Source organism: Trichosurus vulpecula, chromosome 4 (assembly GCF_011100635.1).
Source record: "Trichosurus vulpecula isolate mTriVul1 chromosome 4, mTriVul1.pri, whole genome shotgun sequence".
In the NCBI taxonomy this organism is placed as follows: Eukaryota; Metazoa; Chordata; class Mammalia; order Diprotodontia; family Phalangeridae; genus Trichosurus; species Trichosurus vulpecula.
Genome location: NC_050576.1, coordinates 202077468 through 202098187, shown reverse-complemented (window position 1 = coordinate 202098187; position 20720 = coordinate 202077468). Strand labels below are relative to the sequence as shown.

The window sequence follows — 20720 nt, the reverse complement described above, 5'->3', positions numbered from 1 at the left end:
GAAGTGGGGACTTCAGAAATTGGGAGCACCATTTTATAGATGAAGACTCTGAAGCTCAGCAGTTAAGTGGTCCACAAACCGTCATAAGGGTAGTCTGTGCCAGAGGCAAAAACCTTGACTCCTGATTCAACTTTATCCATTTTGTCTGTCACACTGCCTCGAAGGGATCTTAGAAATCATCTCATTAAGCCCCTTCATTTTATTTGTCTATTTGTCTGTCTGTCTGTCTGTCTGTCTATCTCGCTATCTACTAGGTGGCACAGTGGATAGAGTGCTGGGTCTGGATTCAGGAAGACCTGAGTTCAAATCCAGCCTCAGACACTTATTAGCTGTGTGACCCTGGGCAAGTCACTTCACCCTGCTTACCTCAGTTTCCACATCTGTAAAATGAGCTGGAGAAGGAAATGGCAAACTAAATTGCCAAAAAAAAAAAAACCCAACAACCAAATGGGACTATGGAGAGTCAGACATGACTGAAATGACTGAACAACAAATACACATATGTATATATGCGAACATATTAACAATGCATATACATATATACACATCCGTACATGTAGTGTATATTATGTATATTTTATTTAACTTGAGAAACCTCAGCAAAAACTAACATTCCCATACACGAAGAAGAGAAAAAGAAGATTGTATATGAAATCATGAATCTCTATGTATGGCTTGTTTTTAAAAGGTATATATTATATTTAATCCTTCAGTTTCAAAACTGTCCTGCTTCTGAATGTCCTTCTGTTTTCTACTGTGCATTTTAAAAATGTTTCATTAATACTCTTTTTTTTGGCATAACTATTACTAATCTCTGATGAGACAGCCACCATCCCCTTATTTTAAAGACGAAGAAACTCAGATCCAAAGAATACTAAGGATTTGTTCCAGTTTACTGGGAAAGGTTCTATCAGACTGAGGACTAGAAACACAGGCCTTCAGAAATGAAAACAGGCCAACAGACTAGATTGGGGGTTCTTGACCCGTTATGTGTCATTGGATCCTTTTGGAAGTCGGGACCCCATCAAAGCTAGCATTTCCTAGTCAAGCACCTTGATTCAAATCTCTGATTCTCCAAAGCAGGTAGAAGAGTGAGGGTGGTGGTGGTGGTGGTGGTGGCAGTATGGTTTCAATGTAATGGGTGCATTTTAGCTCAAAGGAAACTCAGTGAATCTCAGTATGAAGAAAATTGCCCAGTCCTGAAGGTGAGAATGGCTTCTGCTTTCAATTGAAAAGGGTATCTTCTCAAGGTTATGATCAAAGCTTGCAGAAGACATTATGAGAGTTGGCATTAAGGTCTAGGGGATTTCTTCTCAGTAACCACATCTGCTTGAATGTCTTCGAGCTCTTGGACCACATTCAGTATCTTCTACTTCTGAGGCAGATTCCTCCCTAATGTTGTTCTATTTTTACTCATCTCCTCACTTCTCTAGCATGGTCTCACACACCCACTCGTCTATTTTGCAGAGCAAGCTTGTAGAGGGAGCTTTCCTGGAGGACTACTTGGTCCCCTTTGTCCCAATCACCTTTCCCATCTTGCTCGGCAATGGGAGGGAGACTAGCCCTCGGTCACCAGAAGGACAGCACGCTTGACGGAAGGGAGGGAGGAGCCTCTCCCCTCCCTCCAGCCCTCCCCACCTCACCATTCCTCCCTAAGGTTTAGTACATTTCTAAACTTTTAATTACAACTTTTCCTTTGCCTGAGTACACTGGCTCTGTGCCATGTACATCTCTATTAAAATTTGATTTATGCCCATCATAACTAGGGCTAGCACCTCGGCTTCCCCACCAGCAGCCTTCAATTTCCAGACAAGATGTCCAAACTTTTAGCAGAATCATATTAAATCTCAAAAGAGACTAGGTAATAGTCAGATGTGAATGGGCTATATTAAGCATGCTGGAGGTCAGACTTCTCAGCAATGATGGGGATGGGGCAGCTGTGGGAAGGAAGAATTTGGGAAGAGCCCGCCCTTGTTTTTAACCCCAGTTCACTGAGGCAGGGCTGGCCTGTTCCAGAGGGCATCTCTGGGCATTCGTGCAGTGGACCAGAGGATACCTGACACTGGGCAAAAACTGACTGTCCAGGTCTAGTTCAGTGATCTCTTTGAGTCTCATGTCAGAAGCTATGCTTAAAAGGCTCATCTCCCATCTCTAATTGACAGGCATCATTCTCTTCTGTACCTCAGCCCCATTCCTATTTTGAGATGAGGAGAACTGAGAACAGTGGACTTGGGTAAGTGTTTCAACAATCCAGCTAGCAGCTTCTGTGGGGGTGTAAGATCCACCCACAGCCAGCACCAGGAAAGCTGCCAACAGCACAGGTTCTTTTGATCTGCATAACTAAGGAAAGCAAGGTGAAGGCGTTGACAAGTTTACTTTAATCTAGCATACGGACAGCATTCACTTAGTTCAGGGGAGAAAGCCAGCACCCCGAACTTCAGAACAAAATACAAACAAGTTACAAATATCAACAGATAGACCCAATACAGATTCATAGTTACCAACATCTAGGTTCAGCCCGGGAGCTCAGAACAAGGGCTGGCCCAGAGTCACACGGGCCACCACTGCTGTGCCAAAGAGCTCCAAGGAACAGACAGCCAACCCCTGGTTTTTATATCTTTTTCAGCATCAGGGGTGAGTTACACATGCGACTCACCCACGTGACCTAGAATTGTCACAAAGAGGCGGACTTAAACCCACGTGGTCTAAAAGTCTGCTCTCCTAGACATGTAAACTAGGCCCTCCCTGGAGTTAGCCCCACCTTTGGCCCCACCTTAGTTGCCAATCCACACCAAATAAGGTTTTACACCTAATAAGGGTTTGGGCCTGGGGCTTAGCACCTAGTAAGGCTCAATGAAATACACTAAATTACTCAAAAGGGAACAAAAGCCAAACTATTCAAGGGCACGAGTGCTAAGGAGCCCATTTTGATTACCAACACAGTAAGGCAGAAAATGATGGGAGAGAAAGAGGAAAGATCAACATCATGTGCCCTGTCTCTTGTACAATCAGCCGCTATGTCTTTTCATTATACCCAAAGTTGCTGCTTTTTCCACTATGGTTCTCCTTAGTGGTGTCCCTCTTAGGGCATTCTTTTTGTTGCCAAAGATACTGGAGTGGTTTGCCTTTTCCTTCTCCAGCTCATTTTACAGATGAAGAAACACAAGCAAACAGGGTTAAGTGACTTGCCCAGGGTCACACAGCTATGAAGTATCTGAGGCCAGATTTGAATTCATGAAGTTGAGTCTTCCTGACTTCAGGCCAAAAAGTCTGAATGATTCCTATCTATATTCCTTACATATTCCTCACTCAAGGCCTGGCACTTTATCCACTGTGCCACCTAGCTGCCCTCTATATGTAATAGGGAGCCACTGAAGGTTTTTGAGAAAGGGGAGTGATATGATGAGAGCAGCGTTTAGGAATATGAAATTGTCTGTGACGTGTGGGGGCAAAAACCAGTTATAAGGCTGCTGTAATCATCTACGTCTGAGGTAATGAGACTCTGGACTAGTAGAAATAGAAGCAGAATCACTAGTCCATAAGGATCCCAGCAAGGTGGATAGTGACCAAAAAAGTACACACTAACATTATCTGTGTTGTGTTGTATTTTCATTGATTTTGTTAAACATTTCCCAGTTACATTTTAATCTCATTTTGACCTTACTCAGGAGCATTGTGGGCAGGGAACATATGTTTAACACGTCTGTTCTAGACTCAGGATGATGGTAATTGGGATGGAATGGAGGGCTCTCTACAAGGGGGACTCTTGGTTTCATTGTTAAAGGCCCTACACCAGGAATTCTTAACTCTTTTTGTGTCACGGAACCCTTTGGCAATTTGGTGAACCCTATGGAACCCTTCTTAGAAGAATATTTTTAAATGCATGAAATACATAGGATTATAAAGGAAAACAATTATATTGAAAATACAGTTATAACTTTTTTTAAAGTTCACAGAGCCCAGGTTAAGGACTCATGTCCTAGAGGATCCCAACATTCCTGATAAACACTCTAGCAAAGATCTAAAAATGAAACAGTCATCAAGAAACCCAAAGAGAAATGCCAGTAAGCTCTTCTATTTAGTTCAGGACTTTACAAGAAGACAGCAGGCACTGAGTGGGAACCTTCTAGGGAAGGTGAAAGCCAGTCCGAGCTCTGGCAAATGGTAGTGTTTTTCTCTGAGCCACAGCAAGAAATAGGATTAGTCAAGGGTCTCCAGTTAGGGGTAGCCCAGAGGGCCCCAGTCCTGCCATTATGCTGAGATAGGGAAGGACTCTTCCTTCCTTCGCCTTCAACTAGAGTCACACTGTTTTCTCAATGGTTGCCCCGTGTGGCACTCAACATCATTAGCTTTTCCAGTTCAAAAACCAAATGGAAGGATTCATCCCAGCAACGAACCCTACAGAGCTGGAATCAGGTAGGATGTGTGTTCATGCTCAAATTTCCTCGCAGCCCCCAGAGTGCACATAGTTATTTGCATGTTTGCCCCTCCCCCTCCCCATCTCCCCTATTAAAATGTGAGAGCAGGTATCATATTTTTGCCTTTGTGTCCCCAATGCTAAGCACACAGGAAGTGCTTAATAAAGGCTCATTGTTGTTTTGCACAGTTCCTTCTCTCCACAAAATGTTTATTAAATTGAATTGTAACTTGACTGTTTTATGTGCCCATGTTTTATGTCCCTAGGTAGATTATAAACTCTTAGAAGGAAGAGTACTCTGCCTTGCTTTTTAATTTTCCTATTTTTTTGCATCTGCCTCAGTGCCTAGCAATGCACTACACAGATAACAGGTGATCAAGAAAGCCCTTCTCAGTGAATAAATAAATGTCAGCCTTACCCTCTGCCTGGCCAGGCCATGGTTGTCCCTGCTCTTTATTCCTTCCTTCACTATTCCTTCTTTTCCTTATTTTTTCTCCCTCTTCCAAGGCAAGGCACAGACGGAAGAGCTGGATGATGAGGAAGGTTGACTAAGAGGTGGCTTTGCAAATTTCCTTTCATTGTGTATTCTGATACGTTCCAAAGAAGCCTGCCTCTCTTGCCTCTTTGACCCCATTTTGGCCTTTTTTTTGGCAGGGCAATTGGGGTTAAGTGACTTACCCAAGGTCACACAGCTAGTACATGTGTCAAGTGTTTGAGGCCAGATTTGAACTCAGGTCCTCTTGACTCCAGGGCTGGTGCTCTACTCACTGCACCACCTAGCTGCCCCCATTTTGGCCTTTTTAGAGTCAGAGAGACCTCTGGAGTTTCTCTACCTCTGTTCATCCTTCTCCTCACCTAGTAACAATATCACAGACAATGGTAAATGGTAGCTCCATGAGGAAAGGACATGGACTTGACAACAGAGCTGAGGATAAGAATATGGATAGCCAGGAAGATATCAAATCCAGGCATCACTCAGTCCTTCCCTTTGCCCCTGTTATGTACCTCTTCCCCTTGATAGCATTCACATTCTGGGATGTGGGTGTCTTCTATTTTGGGGTGAGTACTGGGTAATCTAGGGGCCACATAGGAATTAAGGACTATGGATAAAATCTGGTCCCAGGTCCCCCTAGAAAGGAAGCTATAGAGAAAAGGCAGCAGTGAGAACAATCAAAGAGACCCCCACTCAAAATACCAACTAATGCCACGAGGTGAAGAATGCATTAGGAAAATGAGAAGGTCTATGATGAACAAATGCTAACCACCGGGAGCATAGGAGAGGCGCAGTTGTTCATTACAGACCCTTCTCATTTTCCCGACATATGCTGGATGACATGATCACACACACACACACACACACACACACACACACACACACACACACACACACACACACACACACGAGCTAAGTCAACACTGGACATTTTTCAATGGTTCTTCCCTTTCTGCACAAGACCTTAGGAAGTCACTTCGTGTATTCAATGTATTTTTTTAACCCATAATCATAAAGAGAGAGATTGGTACTGCATTCCCTATAAAGCCAATTGGACAAATGAGAAGGCCTCTGGATTTTTACTTTTAAAATTGATAATGTGGCTTGTCTATTTTTCTTAGCTTTCAATTTTAACTTAAGTGAAAAGAATAGGTGCCCATTGGGCAAGATTATGTCCTTCCTTTTACTGTGTGGTGCTAAGTGTAATTCTAATAGTGGAAAATAGGGGGGGAAAGGAAGGTATAAAAACGTCTTCTATCTTTTCCTAGTCTTTACCTGCCCTGCCCTGCCCCCAACCTACCCTAACCTACCCCATCCCAAAGAAGAGCCCTACTAGACCTGTGACATTTTGTCCTCTGGAGCAGAGGATGAGAAAAGGGCTCAGTTATAAAGCAACACAATGAATGTGTGTGTGTGTGTGTGTTTGTGTGTGTGTATTTGCCATCTATTCCAAGTTATATATGTGCATATAATATAATGTGTGTAATGTAATGTGTTTACTTTTAGCACAGTGCCTGCCACACAGTAGGCACTTAATAAATTGATGGATTGGAGAGCGATTGGAGGACTATGTGGGGACCATATGTACTGCAGATGGGGCCTTGTATGATCATTAGTTGTGATAAAGTCTAATCCCATCTCATTTTAAGTATAGGAAAACTGGGGCCCAAGGAAGTTAGGTGACTCGCCCAAGTTACTAAAATCAGAAGTGAGATTTGAACTCAGGCTCCCTCTTTCCAATGTATCACGATGTTGCCACTGTTTGTAACTTGCTGGGAAACGGCTTCAGGACAGCGCCTGGCACATTGTCGCTATCCAGTCATTCCAGTCGTGCCCCACTCTTCGTGATACTGTTTGAGGTTTTCTTGGCAAAGACACTGGAGTGATTTGCCATTTCCTTCTCTGGCTCATTTTGCAGATGGAGAAACTGAGGCAAAAAGGGTTAAGTGACTTGCCTAGGGACACACAACTACTAAGTGTCTGAGGCCGAATTTGAACTCAGGTCTTTCTGACTCTAGGCCCAGCATTCTATGCACCATGCCACCTGGTACCCATATTTGGCACATAGTAGGAACTTAATAAATATTTGTTTCCTTCTTCTCCTCCCCAGAAAGCTTTTATGGTTACACTTCATTTTTGACCAATAATGCTCTTACCCAGCTCCACCAGCTTAGTTCAGCATACTCGACTGCATGACTTTTGCTCACTGGGGGAATTAGGGAAATTCATTGTTGAAGATACGCCAAAAAATTTACCCTATATTCTGAAAGCTGGGAAATAAATGAACAACCACCTTCAGTGATTAGGAAGTGGATATTTAAATTCCGGTATGTTTGTTAAAAATCACATTACTTTGCTGTGATCCCACATAGTGAAAACATCACATAAATGATTTCATCATGAAAGGGAACACCCAATATCAGAATTCCCTTCATCAATGCAGGTCATACTCCATCTACGAATTAATTAATCAACTAGGCTAAAAGCATTTATTAAACTTCTATAATGTGCCAGGCACTGTGTTAGTCACTGAGGATACAAGTATAAAGAAATGAAATAATTTCTACTTGCAAGAAGCTAAAAATCACTGAATTACAGAGTTGGAAAGGATGTTAGTTGCCATACAGAATAGCCATACCAGAAAAACATTCTTCTCTGCAAAGCACCAAACAAGTAGTCTTTGGGAAAGCCCTCCCACGAAGGGGACTCCATTTCCTTTCTAGGCAGTTCCTGAGACCTAGGGAATTCTCTAAGACACAGAGAGCTTACCTGAATTTCTCGTGGTCACATAGCTCATAAGTGTTAGAGGTGGAGTTTGAACAAGGTCTTCCTGACACCAGGTCAAGCACTCTACCCACCATGCCTTGCTGCCTCTCACCACATACACACACACATTAACACATAATCACAAAGACATAGGCACATACTCTCATAAGTCATATATAGTTATAGTTGTAGTAATACCTTCCACATCACAACTTTCTCTATCACAATTTTGATATGTTGGGGGCTGGCACAAGAAATGAAATGGGAATTTTTGGGGAAGCCGCAGAAGACACAGAAAAAGTTTAGAAACTCAGAAACGCATAATATATATGTATACATATATTTTGTATATTGTTTATAATTGTATTATATATACAAAATACATACAAATTAATATTTGTATATATTGAATAATATCAATATATTTTATCTTTTAATACCATAATAATTCAGACTTCTTCTCTGGTATGAAGGGAGGGCCAAAAAATTTTATACTGATTTTCCAGATCATGGGGGTGTTGCACCTCTAACCACCATGATGTAGAAGGGAAAACTGCAATTATACACATGCACACATGCATATATATACACACACATACACACACATATATACACACTTAGAAAAAAAAATACTCATTTCTTTCCTGGCCATCATTTCATATCTCACTCTGCCATTTCCCACTGCATCTTTGGATTCTGCCCTTGGATCGCCCCTGCTCTGTATGGAGAGCTTTTGACTTATCTCTCAGGGAACCAGGCCATTTATAAACTATGCCGCTGCACTCACATTGTCGTACCTCCCCTCCCTCCTCCAAGGTCCTTTTTTAAAAAAATCTTCTGAGAAAGATATATGATATTTAATTTTTCATTAAGTTAGCAACAAAACAAAAGAAAACAAAGAGATCTATGTATCCATAACGGCATGTAAGCCTTCCATGAATTCTTCACTCTCCTTAGAACCCTTACCTAGTCATCAAACCAGCCTTAGATTTGTAAAGGAAAAGCTAATAGAAACATGACCATAGCCCCGGCATGACAGGCTCTGCTTCCTGATGTAAAAACAATTTAACATTCATTTTATAAAATGTTGAGTTCCAAATTCTCTGCTTCCTTCCCTTCCCTCACCCCCTCATTGAGAAAGCAAGCAATTTGATATAGGTTATACATATGCAGTCATGCAAAACATATTTCCATGTTATTCATATTGTGAAAGAAAACAGACAAAAAAAAACAAGAAAAATAAGGTTTAAAAAAGTATGTTTCAATCTGCATCCAGACTCTATCAGTTCTTAACTTGGAGATGGATAGCATTTTTCATCATGTGGTCTTTGGAAGTGTCTAGGATCATTGCATCGCTGAGAACAGTTAAGTCATTCACAGTTGATCATCATATAATATTGCTATTACTATGGACCACGGTTTTTTGGTTTTGCTCATTTCACTTTGCATCAGTTCATGTAAGTCTTTACAGGTTTTTCTGAGAGCATCCTGTTTTCCATTTCTTATACAAGAGTACACATCATAATACAATACTATAGTATTATTAATACAGTACAATAGAATTCCATCATAATCATATACTACAACTTGTTTAGACATTCCTCAGTTTATGGGCATCCCCTCAATTTCCAATTCTTTGCCACCACTAAAAGAGTTGCTATAAATGTTTGTGTGCAGATAGGTCCTTTTTCTTTTTTTTAATCTCTTTGGGATATAGGTCTAGTAATGGTATTGTGGGGTTTTATATGTTTTTATATGGTTTTATAACCCTTTGGGCTCCAAGGTCCTTTTTATGTGTTATCCTCCCCCATTAGAATGTAAGCTTGTTCAGGGCAAGGACCACCTGTCTCACATTTATATTCCCAGCCCTTAATAGTCACTACTTAAATAGTAAGTACTTAATACCTGTCTGTCTATCTATCTATCTATCTATCTATCTATCTGTCTGTCTACTTATATATCTCTATCTCTGTTCATAAATATATACATATATATGTATATATATGTATACATATATATATGTATAGCCCTTTTGCTCGGACATACTTGAATAGAGTTATAGACACATTACCACCACCACCCCATCATATACATAGAATTTTGTCTTTAGTAGATTCCACCCCAAGCGCCTCAACCTAGCCTCCCCATTCCCCACTCCAAGAATCATAAACTCACATATATGAAAGGTGATGGCTAGGTTCTTTCTTCAGAGAGTGGGAGTGGGAAATGCAATTGAATTTAATGCAGTTTAGCCAAGAGGAGGATGTCATTGTCTGGGAGTCAGGATTTCTGATTTCTAATCCTGCTCCCCCTAGTTCTTCTCAAGCTAACAGTGAATTTGATCAATTTTCCCTTCTGTAAATTGGTGATTACTGTCCCTGCCCATCTCCTCCTGGGAGGTGCTGCTGGTAAAAGGAGATGATCATAGAAACATTGAATGTCGGAACTAGAAGGGACTCTAAGATTCCCACCTCCTTGTTTTATAAAAAAGAAAGCCAAATCCTAGAGAGGGCAGCAACTTGCCCAGGGTCATACAGCTCGATGTGACAAAGCTTTTGCCAGAACCTGGTTCTTCTGCATCCCGGGTCGTGATGTTCTTTTCCATCTACTTGTCATGAGCTGCCCTGTTGGCAGAGGAAAAAGCAGCCCAGTGTCCCCAAAAGATTCAACAGAGTCACATCTCATACACAGATCACCCTCTGTTTCCTCCTCTTCTCCCACAAGGACAATTCAAACTTACAGAAGGAGGTCCGGGAGATCAGATATTCGACAAGCATTGCACAGCCTTGGGCCAGGACTTGACCTAGCTCTCCTGCCTCCTGGTTAGGGCTGCCCATTAGGTGGCAATTGGCTATCCTGGTGTATGTGTGATCCCATAATAAGAAAAACAGTTCACATTTATATAACCGGAGGCAGCACGCTATAGTGCATAGAGAATGGGCTTCAGAGCCAGGAAAATCTGGGTTCAAGACCTACCTGTGACACAGACAGGCAGGATGACCTAGGAAATGTCACTTAACCTCTTAGTGTCCTAGGTCTAAGTCCAAAAGTTGTGGAGCACGTGCTGACCTGCACTGATTTTCTTCATTTGGAATTCCCAATTCCCATGAAATCACAGGTCCTGCCCCTATGCCCTATTCATGTGGCCCCTGAAGGATTGTAAAACCACTTGCCATACATTATCTCACTTGATCTTTACAACTGCCCTGTGAGTTAGATGCTATAATTTCTATTTTACAGGTGAGGAAAATGAGTTTCAGTGTGGTTAAGTGACTTGCCTAGGATCATCCAACTATCATGTATCTAAGGCTGACTTTGAACCCAGATCTTTCTGACTCCAAATACAAAACTCCATCCACTAGCCGATGGTATGTTTTTTAAAGTTTTGATTTTTGAATCCCTAGTCCTGGCCCATCTCCCTCCCCACACTGAGCAGGAAAGAAGGCAGCTTGCTTGCCAATTGCCTCTCTCATCACTCCCTTCCCTTTCCCATCCCCTCAGAGATGTTTCCAATTTTACCCTTCTTCTTTTCTTGGGAAGAGCTGCGTTCATTCAAGCAATTAAATCCCCACACCTCTCATTTGCATTCCCCAGGCCCTGGAAACCAACTTGTAACAACCTCTCCAGGGCAGGGTAATCACAACCCTGAATGATACTGACAGTACCGATTAGTGCACATCGAACCTGGGAATTAATTGCCTGCCACAGGTTGCCTGTGTCCAGGCAACCCTCTCATGACAAAGATGAGAAGATAAGGGTGGGAGGGAGCTTAAGAAGTCTTTAAGGAATTGCTGGAGGGCTTTGGCTCAGATTTAGGTCCTGAGCCAGGTTGGGTAAGCTTGCTTTGGTCTTCTCTCTCCCCATTCCAGCTTCCCTTCAGGCTTTCCTCTTCTGCCCAGAGAGGGAGGAGTAAAGATGCCTGCATTTGCAACTGTCTTCTTGACTTCTTAAATAATCCTTCAGCCCTTATCCAAGTGAACTGAGGCCAGCTAGTGGTACCTTCATATATAGAGAGGCAGCCTCCTTGGGTATATACCTCCTCTGCCACTCATGTCAACCGCATTTCCTGGACAGTGGCCCATCTTCCCTCACCTGAGATCTGGTGAGAACAGAGGCTCCTGGACTGCAGTGAAACTAAAGCCTCCAAGCTTGGCACATGTCATTGGACCTCTCAATTAAGGGAAGTGGCTAAGAACCCATGGGGAAATTTTTGGGTGAATGGGTGTTAAGTGGAAGAGGAAACAGAATTTATAGATGGAGAGATAATACCAAATTCAAAACCGTTCCAGTCTCAAGAATACCCTCAATGGACATATTCCTAATACTGGAGCCCAAGAGAAAGAGGGCTGTCACCTTGAGAAATAAGGTCCCTTTGATGGATAGAGAAGGTAAGGATTGTCTAACTGGGACTATGAAGGAGAGAAAATGGTGAGGCTTAGTGGTGAGCGAGACTGTAGCTGAGCCATTGAGAGATGGGGCTTGCCCCTCATAGGATCAGGGGATTTAGAGCTGGAAGGGCCCTTAGAGGTCCTCTGGTCCAACTCCTTCATTTTATAGAAGATGCCCCTGAATCCCAAAGACAGAAATCCCTTGATTAGTGTCATACAGTCAGATTGGTAGCACTTGGAACTCACGTCCTCCATTCCCAAATTCTGTGTTACCCTGAATTGGCCCCTTAGACATCTTGATGCCTTTAGTTGAAAAGTAAGGTGGCCAGTGATTGGCTGGAAGGAGGAGAAGACAAGAGAGGGCACAGGGATGGGGCTTACCTGTACTCCAGAGAGAATTTCGTTAGTTCTCGGTTGTTGTACAGCCACTTGAATTCCAGGGGCCAGCTGCCCTCTGCCATACATGTAAGCACCAGGCGGTTCCCTTCCAAATGCACTTGAGTCCGGACAGGCTCCGTCTTGAAATATGGGGAAACATCATCTGCAAAGCACAGAGAGACCTAAGTTGTCTTAAAGGGTCTCCGTTCTATGCACAATTCCCTCATTCTAACCAAGTCTATCAAGTTTCTTTTTGCATCCTTGCTCCTCTTCAGAAAGCTATACTCCCTTTCCCCACACATTTCAACAGGACAGTAAGGATCACGGGTTCAGAGACCATGTAGTTCAACTCATTCACTTTACAGATCAGGGAATGGAGGCCCACAATTATTAAGAGACTTGTCCAAGGGTCACAGGATTCTAGGGTTAAAGATCTAGAGCTGAGAGGGACCTCTCAAGACCATATAATCTAAACCCATCATTTACATTTTTAGTTCTATTTTTATTCTGAAATTAGTAAACACCAAAATAAACGGCCATTCTCATCTACATAGTAGAACAGAAAAACATGATTGTACACGAAACTATATTATATATAGCTTGCTTTTCATTTTAAGTACATGGTAAATTCAATTGGTAGTTTTCAAAGCTGTCCTGCTTGTCTGTGCTCCTTTTGGACTCTCCTTCAGTTCTCTTCTCTTCGTTAAACAAACAAAAAAAGATGCTTCAATAACACGACTCCCTTTCCTATTCTTTCCCTTAGTTTTTGTTCAATTGTTTTAGTCATATGTGACTCTTCATGACCCCTTCTGGGGTCTTCCTGGCAAAGATATTGGAGGGGTTTGCCATTTTCTTCTCCAGCTCATTTTACAGAATTGAAAATGGAAGCAAACAGAGTGAAGTGACTTTGCCCAGGGTCACACAACTAATGTCTGAGGGCAGGTCTTCCTGACTCCGTGCCTGGTACTCTGTCCGCTGTGCCACCTAACTGCCTTTCTTTTCCCTATCCCTATCATCCTTAGCCCTCTCACCTCCCCACCCCACCACTGGAAGAAAAAAGTAAAACACAGCCCTTATAACAAATATATTTAATCAAATAAAACATGTTCTTTCATTTTAACCTGTTCATTTTACAGATGAGGTAATTGTGGCCAATGAAGGTAAGTACCGATGCCTGGAAATCATAGACCTAGAACTGGAAGGAATATATGAGACTACCCAGTCCCACCCACTCACTTTACAGATGAGGAAACTGAGGCCCACAGAGGTTAAGTGACAGGTGGGAAGAACCAGGATTCAAATCCAGGTCCTCTGACTCCAATTCCAATATTTTTGTTCACTACACGATGTTTTCCTCTCAGCTCAATGGCTCCAATCCAGTGGGAAGTCAGCTTTTCAAAACAGACAATTAAAGATACTGAATGAAGAAGGGGCAGAGGACTTTATGAGGCATATAAATCACTACCCCCAACTCAAGATAGTTCATTACATATTAGGGGTTTTAGACCTCCTACTCTGTCTCCTCTTGGGATCAAAGAACTTTGATCCATTGAACTGTATGAAAACAACACACTTAACAGACCCCTTTGCAGAAATGATGATACCTTTGGTCTTCTCTACCCCGATTCCTTTTGGGGGCACCTCAGACTGCCCATCTCAATCCCAGTCTTTACCCTTTCCTGTTCCCTACCTTGCCCCATCCCATTTTGGGAAGGCCCAAGACCACCCACCAAGTGGTGGTCAGACCATCTGACCAAATTTGTACCAGCTAGATGACTGTTCTTCATTGTTCCTGCAGATCCGAGCTCTTGCTGTAGCTAAAAGCAAAGTCACTGCAACCCCTCTGACATGATTGAGTTAGCCCCTGCTGAGCACATGCTCCTCGCCACTGGAGATAATGCAATTCTGGCCCCGAATCTGTCTCCCTCTCAGCTGACATCCTTCAAGGGATGGCAGACAATGCGACTTGTTAGGATAACAACATTAGTTTGCAAATGAAGCTGTGGGGCCCCAAGCTCTCTAGTTTTCCCTCTCTCTCTCCTTTTTCTTGGTCAGTGAGAGGGAGGAAAAGTTGTCTTATCAAAAGGGTGGGGAAGAGAGAATGTTAGGCTAAGAGAGGAATGGGAGAGGTGGACCTGGGTAGGTCACTTCACTATCTGTCCCCAATAGTGGTGATAGGGACAGAACTTCCCTCCACTTCCTACCTACCCCATGCAGGCGGTGGAAAAGTTATTCTGAAAGGAAAGAGTCAGGGAGGAGAAGATCTGCCCTTCACTTTTTTGGGGGGCTCAGTATAGGTAACTCAAGGAAACACTAATAAGCAAAAGTCAAGTCAACAAACATTTACTGGGCATCTACCATGTGCTAGGTGCCGAAGATACAAAAAATGAAATAAGACAGCCCTGGCCCTCATGTCGCTTGTAATCTATTAGAAGACTAGACAAAGTTGAAAGAGCCCAGGAAGGTCTTAGAAAAGATCTAGTCAGGGGGAGCACAGTAGATAGAACACTGGCCCTGAAGTCAGGAGGACCTGAGTCCAAATCTGGCCTCAGACCCAAGCTGTAGTATTGTGGGCAAGTCACTTAACCCCGATTGCCGCCCCCCCCCAAAAAAAGAGGGTCTAGTCAAATTGCTATCCAAATTCTGAATCCTGCATCCACAGCAAGCAGGCCATACAACCTCTGCTTGAATACTTTCAGTTACAGGGAACTCACTACCCACACCTGGAGGTAGCCCCTTGCATTTAGGGGCAACAGTGACTATTAGGAAGACGTTCCCTTATTTGTCTTCCTGCAAAATTCATCCACTGGTTCTAGTTCTATGCTCTTGGAAGAACCAGGGTCTTGCAATTATTAAAGAAGATTCCACACCTGCCCATGATAGGGCCACCCTCAGCAGGTCAGCTCTCTTGAATTCTGGAACTCTCCAGTGAACAGAGCAAAAGGAGTTACCTTCTTGGAATGGAGAAAAGAGCTAAGAAGAACAGTGAGAAGGAAGGTCATTTGGGTGAGTCTCAAGGTTGGGAAAGAATAGATATGGAATCCATGCCAGACTGGTCTGCCAGCTGTGGCTGGCCAGCTGTTCAAGGGAGCAGAAAAGAATACCGCAGCCACTTTGGGAGAGGTTGATGGGGGTTTCTGTGGGCTCGGGGAATTCTCCCCTGGCTCTTCTCCACCTTCTCAGATAACTGCCTATTCCAGGGGTGGGGAACCTGCTGCCTCTAGGCCACATGTGGCCTTCTAGGTCCTTGGGTGTGGCCTTTTGATTGAGTCCAAAGGGCAGTGCTTGAGGACCTAGAGGGCCACATGTGGCCTCATGGCTGCAGGTTCCCTACCCCTGGGCCCTATTCCATAACCCCAGAAGCCCTCCAGTTTGTTCTATTAGGAACTGCCCTGAAGGTGGGGCTTCTTAGCTCCTTTCCTGGTCTGTTCTAGGGTCTGAGAGGAGAGGGTAGTGTGGAGAGGGAGGAGGAGGCGATGGGCATTCATTTACTAAGGAAAATGATATATTGAGGCAAACTCCACTTTCAACTGAACAAATGGGAGCTTTTCCTACTTCAAAGGCACATTCATATTCCCCAGCAGCTTTCAAGAACCCTTTGAATCCGTTTTTAAAAACCTTCCTTTCATTCCTGTCATCACTTGTTTGTTTTAAAACAATAATATTCTCAGCCCCCAAAGTGATTAAATCCCCTCGATATGGGGAATGACTCCATGCCAGGAACAGTCAGAGGTAGGCATGCATACACAGATACACACAGACAGGTTCCCCTCCCCCTCTCTTAATGCATACACGTGCAGAGTTGCGCGCACACACACTAGAAACCCACAAACACTATTAGCCTTTGCAAACTTGCCTGCTGGGCAATTTGCTCCCAGGTAAACACTGATATTTTATTTATCTGGCATGTGGGGAGTAGGCAGAAAGCTGAAATTGTCCATATCTGTATCTCAGACTCACTGTGTTCAAGCGAAAAAAGAGGAAGAAGCGGTTTGTTCTCAGGAAACCCAAGGTGATACTAACATGTCTACACTTCCCTATTGGTGGCCCCCTCCCATCCCCTCAATGAAGCTGGTCTATACCAGAACCTACAAAAATCATCTCTCTTTTGGGGGCCAGGGAGAGAAGGCATAGCTTAGGGTTGAGTATAACCATTTGTTTTTCCAGGATGAGCTGGTTCAACTCAGAAACACATGGCATACAGATGTTAAAAAGGAAGAAAATAAGTATTTACCAAGCACCCTACTACATGCAGGCATTGTGCTTAGCCCTCTATAAATCTCAGGTGTTATTATGATCCCCAATTTACAGATGAGGAAACTGAGGCAAACAGAGTTTAAATGACTTGCTCAGACTCACACAGCTAGTAAGCATCTGAGGTCACATTTGAACTCAGATTCTTCTGACTCCAGAACTAGGGCTCTATCCATGGTACCAGCTAGTGTCTCTATACCACTTAGCTGGGGTGGGAGTTAATGTTATTCATCATGTCCAACTCTTTGTGACCCCATGGACCATACTGTTTATGAGGTTTTGTAGGCAAAGGTATTGGAGTGGTTTGCCATTCCCTTCTCCAGTGGATTAAGATAATTAAGTGACTTGCCCAATTATGCCATATTTGAGCTCAGGTCTTTCTGAGCTCAGACCCAGAGCTCTATCCACTGAGCCATTTAGGTGCCCTCTTCTGAGTGTCTGAGGCCATATCTGAGCTCAGGTCTTCTTGACTCCAAACCCAGCACTCAATCCACTGAGCCATTTGGCTGCCCTCCAGGGTGGGAATACAAAACAGTAAAGTTGGGTCGGGGTAGAACCACTGTTGGGAGTAAGGGGGCAGGACTGAATTTCTAGTTCCTGCCAAACCGCAAGGAACTTGAATGCAGCTGGGGGATGGACTGGGTACTCACTTGGAAGTCTGTCACTTATTGGCTGTAGGTGCTAAACTCTTCAGCTATAGCAAAATATTGAAAATTATCTATTAAATTATAGAGGGGTTATAATGTATATATGTAATACTCATTGTAATCAGAGATTTGATTAAACTTAGTGAAGATTTATTAAATTGGTACTATGTGCTGGAGCAGCTAGGTGGCACAGTAGATAGAATGTCGAGCCTAGAGTCAGGAAGACTCATCTTCCTGAGTTCAAATCCAGCCTCAGACACGTACTAGCTGTGTGACCCTAGGCAAAGTCACTTAACCCTTGCCTCAGTTTCCTCATATGTAAAATGAGCTATAAAAGGAAATGGCAAACCACTCCAGTATCTCTGCCAAGAAAACCCCAAATAGAGTCATGAAGAGTCAGACACAGCTGAACAACAAGCAACAACTTTACGTGCAGGGTGTTAGGACTATGAAATGAAATTGTCCTTACCCTCAAGTAGATTATATTTTACTGGAGGTATATAAATGTGTATAGATTAGCATAGATTAATATATGCAGAGTAATTTAAGGGGCAGGACATGTAAGTGTGCAGAGGGGGAAAAATGGAATGGGAGACTAGAGTAAACTTCCCAGATGAACTGTGCCTTCATCTCCTAAAGTGGGGTTCGGTTCTTTGGGCCTTATTCTTAGAGGTCAGACTAAATGACCTCTAAGTCTGTGATACTATTACTGTATGTACATTTGGACACAAAGGCAGGTAATATTCAAATGAGACCTCAAGTTTGTAAAACTGCCCTGATTTTACAATTAATGGTTCAGACTCTGTGAAGTAGGATGTGGATAAGGCCACTTTCATAGAGAGAGAGGCTGTCATATTACTTTTCTGGTAAGTAATCTCCCTTGGTCTGGGAGGTTGTGAGACCATTTTTCCTGGAGACAGAGAAAAAGAAGGATGATTTTGGAAGGTCTTTCCCCTCTTGAGCTCCTATGATCTTTCTTCCCCTTGTACTCTGTTAATATGAATGTTTCAAGAGTGAGGGTAGTTCAGGAAATCCTAAAATAGGGCCCTTTGAATGATGCCCCCCTCGAAGTCCCTAACTTCTCAATTCCTTAGTCTTCTCAACTACCATGCCCTACCCTTGTACTTCCTCTCAGTTACACACAGATCATACCCTTGATCTTCCCATCGCCCACAAGGGCTCCATGGCTATGTTCAAAAGTTCCAATGGCCTTTTATCAGTTCATAATCTATCATTCTATATCTCCCCATCCCCTCCCCTAAATCTATTCATTGTCCTCACCATGATGTCCACTTCCTTCAATATTCTCCCAGGCCATCACCCACATGCTAACCTCACTTTGCATTCTTTTTAACCGTGACCCAATTCATCTCTACACTGTTTTCTGCACCTACATCTTTTGTCCTGAGGTGCCACTCATGCTCATACCTTGCCACTTCCTAACTCTGGATTATTCCCACCATCTGCCTCTATTCCTAATCACAAATTGCTAAGCAGAATTGGAGGAAATCATATAACCAAGGTACTGAGTCTGAGACAAATTTTTGTGATCTAATCTCACCAAGATAAGATAATCCTTTTATATCTCCCTAATTGATTCTCTAGTCCACTAGTCACAAGGATGTTCCAAATCTTCTCTCCTCTCCTCAAGTCTTCCACACTATCTCTCCCTCTAGGCTGAGGACCTCTCCTCATATTTTCTACCCAAATGTTTTTTATTTTCTTAAAAATTTAATTATTTATCTTTTTATATTCATCTAATTTTTTTTGAGCTCCGAATTCTCTCCCTCCCTCCAAACCCTTCCCCATCCATTGAAAAGGCAAATGATATATCAGTTATACATGTGGAATTATGTAAAACATACTTCCATTTCAGTTACATTGCAAAAAAGAAAAAAAAAGCAAGAATAAAGTGAAAAAATTATTTGCAATCAGTTTATCAGTTCTCTCTCAGGAGGTGGACAGCATTTTCCATCATGAGTCCCTTGGAATTGTCTCAGATCACTGCTGGATCACTTGGATAGTAATTGATTAGAGAAGTCAAGTCTTTCAGAGTGGATCATTACAATATTGTTACTGTGTACAATGATGTCCTGGTTCTGCTCACTTCACTTTCATCAATTCATATGTCTTCCCAAGTTTTTCCGAAACCACCTCCCTTGTCATTTCTTATAGCACAAGAACATTCAGTCACAATCATACACCACAACTTGTTCAGCCATTGCCCAATTGAGGGACATTCTCTCAATTTGCAGTTCTTTGCCACCACAAAAAGAGCTGCTATGAATATTTTTGTACACATAGGTCCTTTTCCTTTTCTTTTGATCTCTTTGGGATACAGATCTAGTATTGGTATGGATGGGTCAAAGGATATACAGTTTTATAGCCCTTTGGGCATAGTTACAAATTGTTTTCCAGAATGGGATGGTAAAGTAAAGGCAGAATGGCTGGATTACTTCACAGCTTCATCAACAATGCACTAGTGTCTCAATTTTTCCCACATCCCTTCCAGCATTTGTCATTTTCCTTTTCTTTCATGTTAGTCAATCTGGTAAGTGTGAGATGGTACCTCAAAGGTGTCTGGATTTGCAATTTTTCTAATCAATAGTGATTTCGAGCATTTTTTCACGTGACTATAGATGGCTTTGATTTCTTCATCTGAAAATTTCATGTTCATTTCCTTTGACCATTTATCAATTGCTTTCTCTATACTTTGTTGAGAATATTAAGTCTACGTGCTATGGGATCTCTCTTTTCCCTTTCTCCTTATCTTACACCCCCTTGACATCATTTTTGATGTCTCCTCCTTTACTCCAACCTTTGATGAAGCAATGAGCCTTCTCTCCATGGCCAGACCTTGATGCTGTTCCCTATCTTTTCCAAAATATTACTCCCACAATCATACCGTCCTTTTCTCTAATCTTCAATCTCTCCCTATCCCTGCTGCTAACAAACACATTTAAATATCCCTCAGCCTTAAAAAACAAAACAAAAGCCCCTTCATTGGATCCCCACAACCTCCTCAAGCTATTTCTTCTCCCTTTATCAACCAACTTTGTAGAAAAATTGCACCCATACCCCCACTTCCTCTCCTTTCACTGACCTCTCATCCCTTTGCAATTTGGCTTTCCAATCCATCACTCAACTGAAACTGCATTCTCCAAAGTTACGAATGAATGATCTCTTAATTGCAAGGTCTGATGGTCTTTTCTTGTCTTTCTTGGCATCTCTTCAGCAAGTGATATTATTGACTACTTTCTCCTCCTAGACATACTTTCTTTTGGGTTTTTATAACATTGCTTCCTTTTGGTTCTCCCCTTACAAGTCTGACTGCTTCTTCTCAATCTCCTTTACTGGATCCCCATTAATATCGAACT

General features: G+C 42.6%; 1 protein-coding gene across 1 annotated transcript in view; it reads right to left on the bottom strand.

Annotated features, from left to right (window-relative positions):
• SDK2 (sidekick cell adhesion molecule 2) overlaps positions 1–18670 on the bottom strand; it is a 247810-nt gene extending 229140 nt beyond the window's left edge. Inside the window, exons 1-2 of the mRNA XM_036755650.1 lie at positions 18625–18670; positions 12446–12605 (exon numbers count right to left, since the gene is read on the bottom strand). Coding sequence (XP_036611545.1) covers positions 12446–12605; positions 18625–18670 — 206 coding nt within the window. The remainder of the gene's footprint in view (positions 1–12445; positions 12606–18624) is intronic.
• Positions 18671–20720: the final 2050 nt, after the last annotated feature.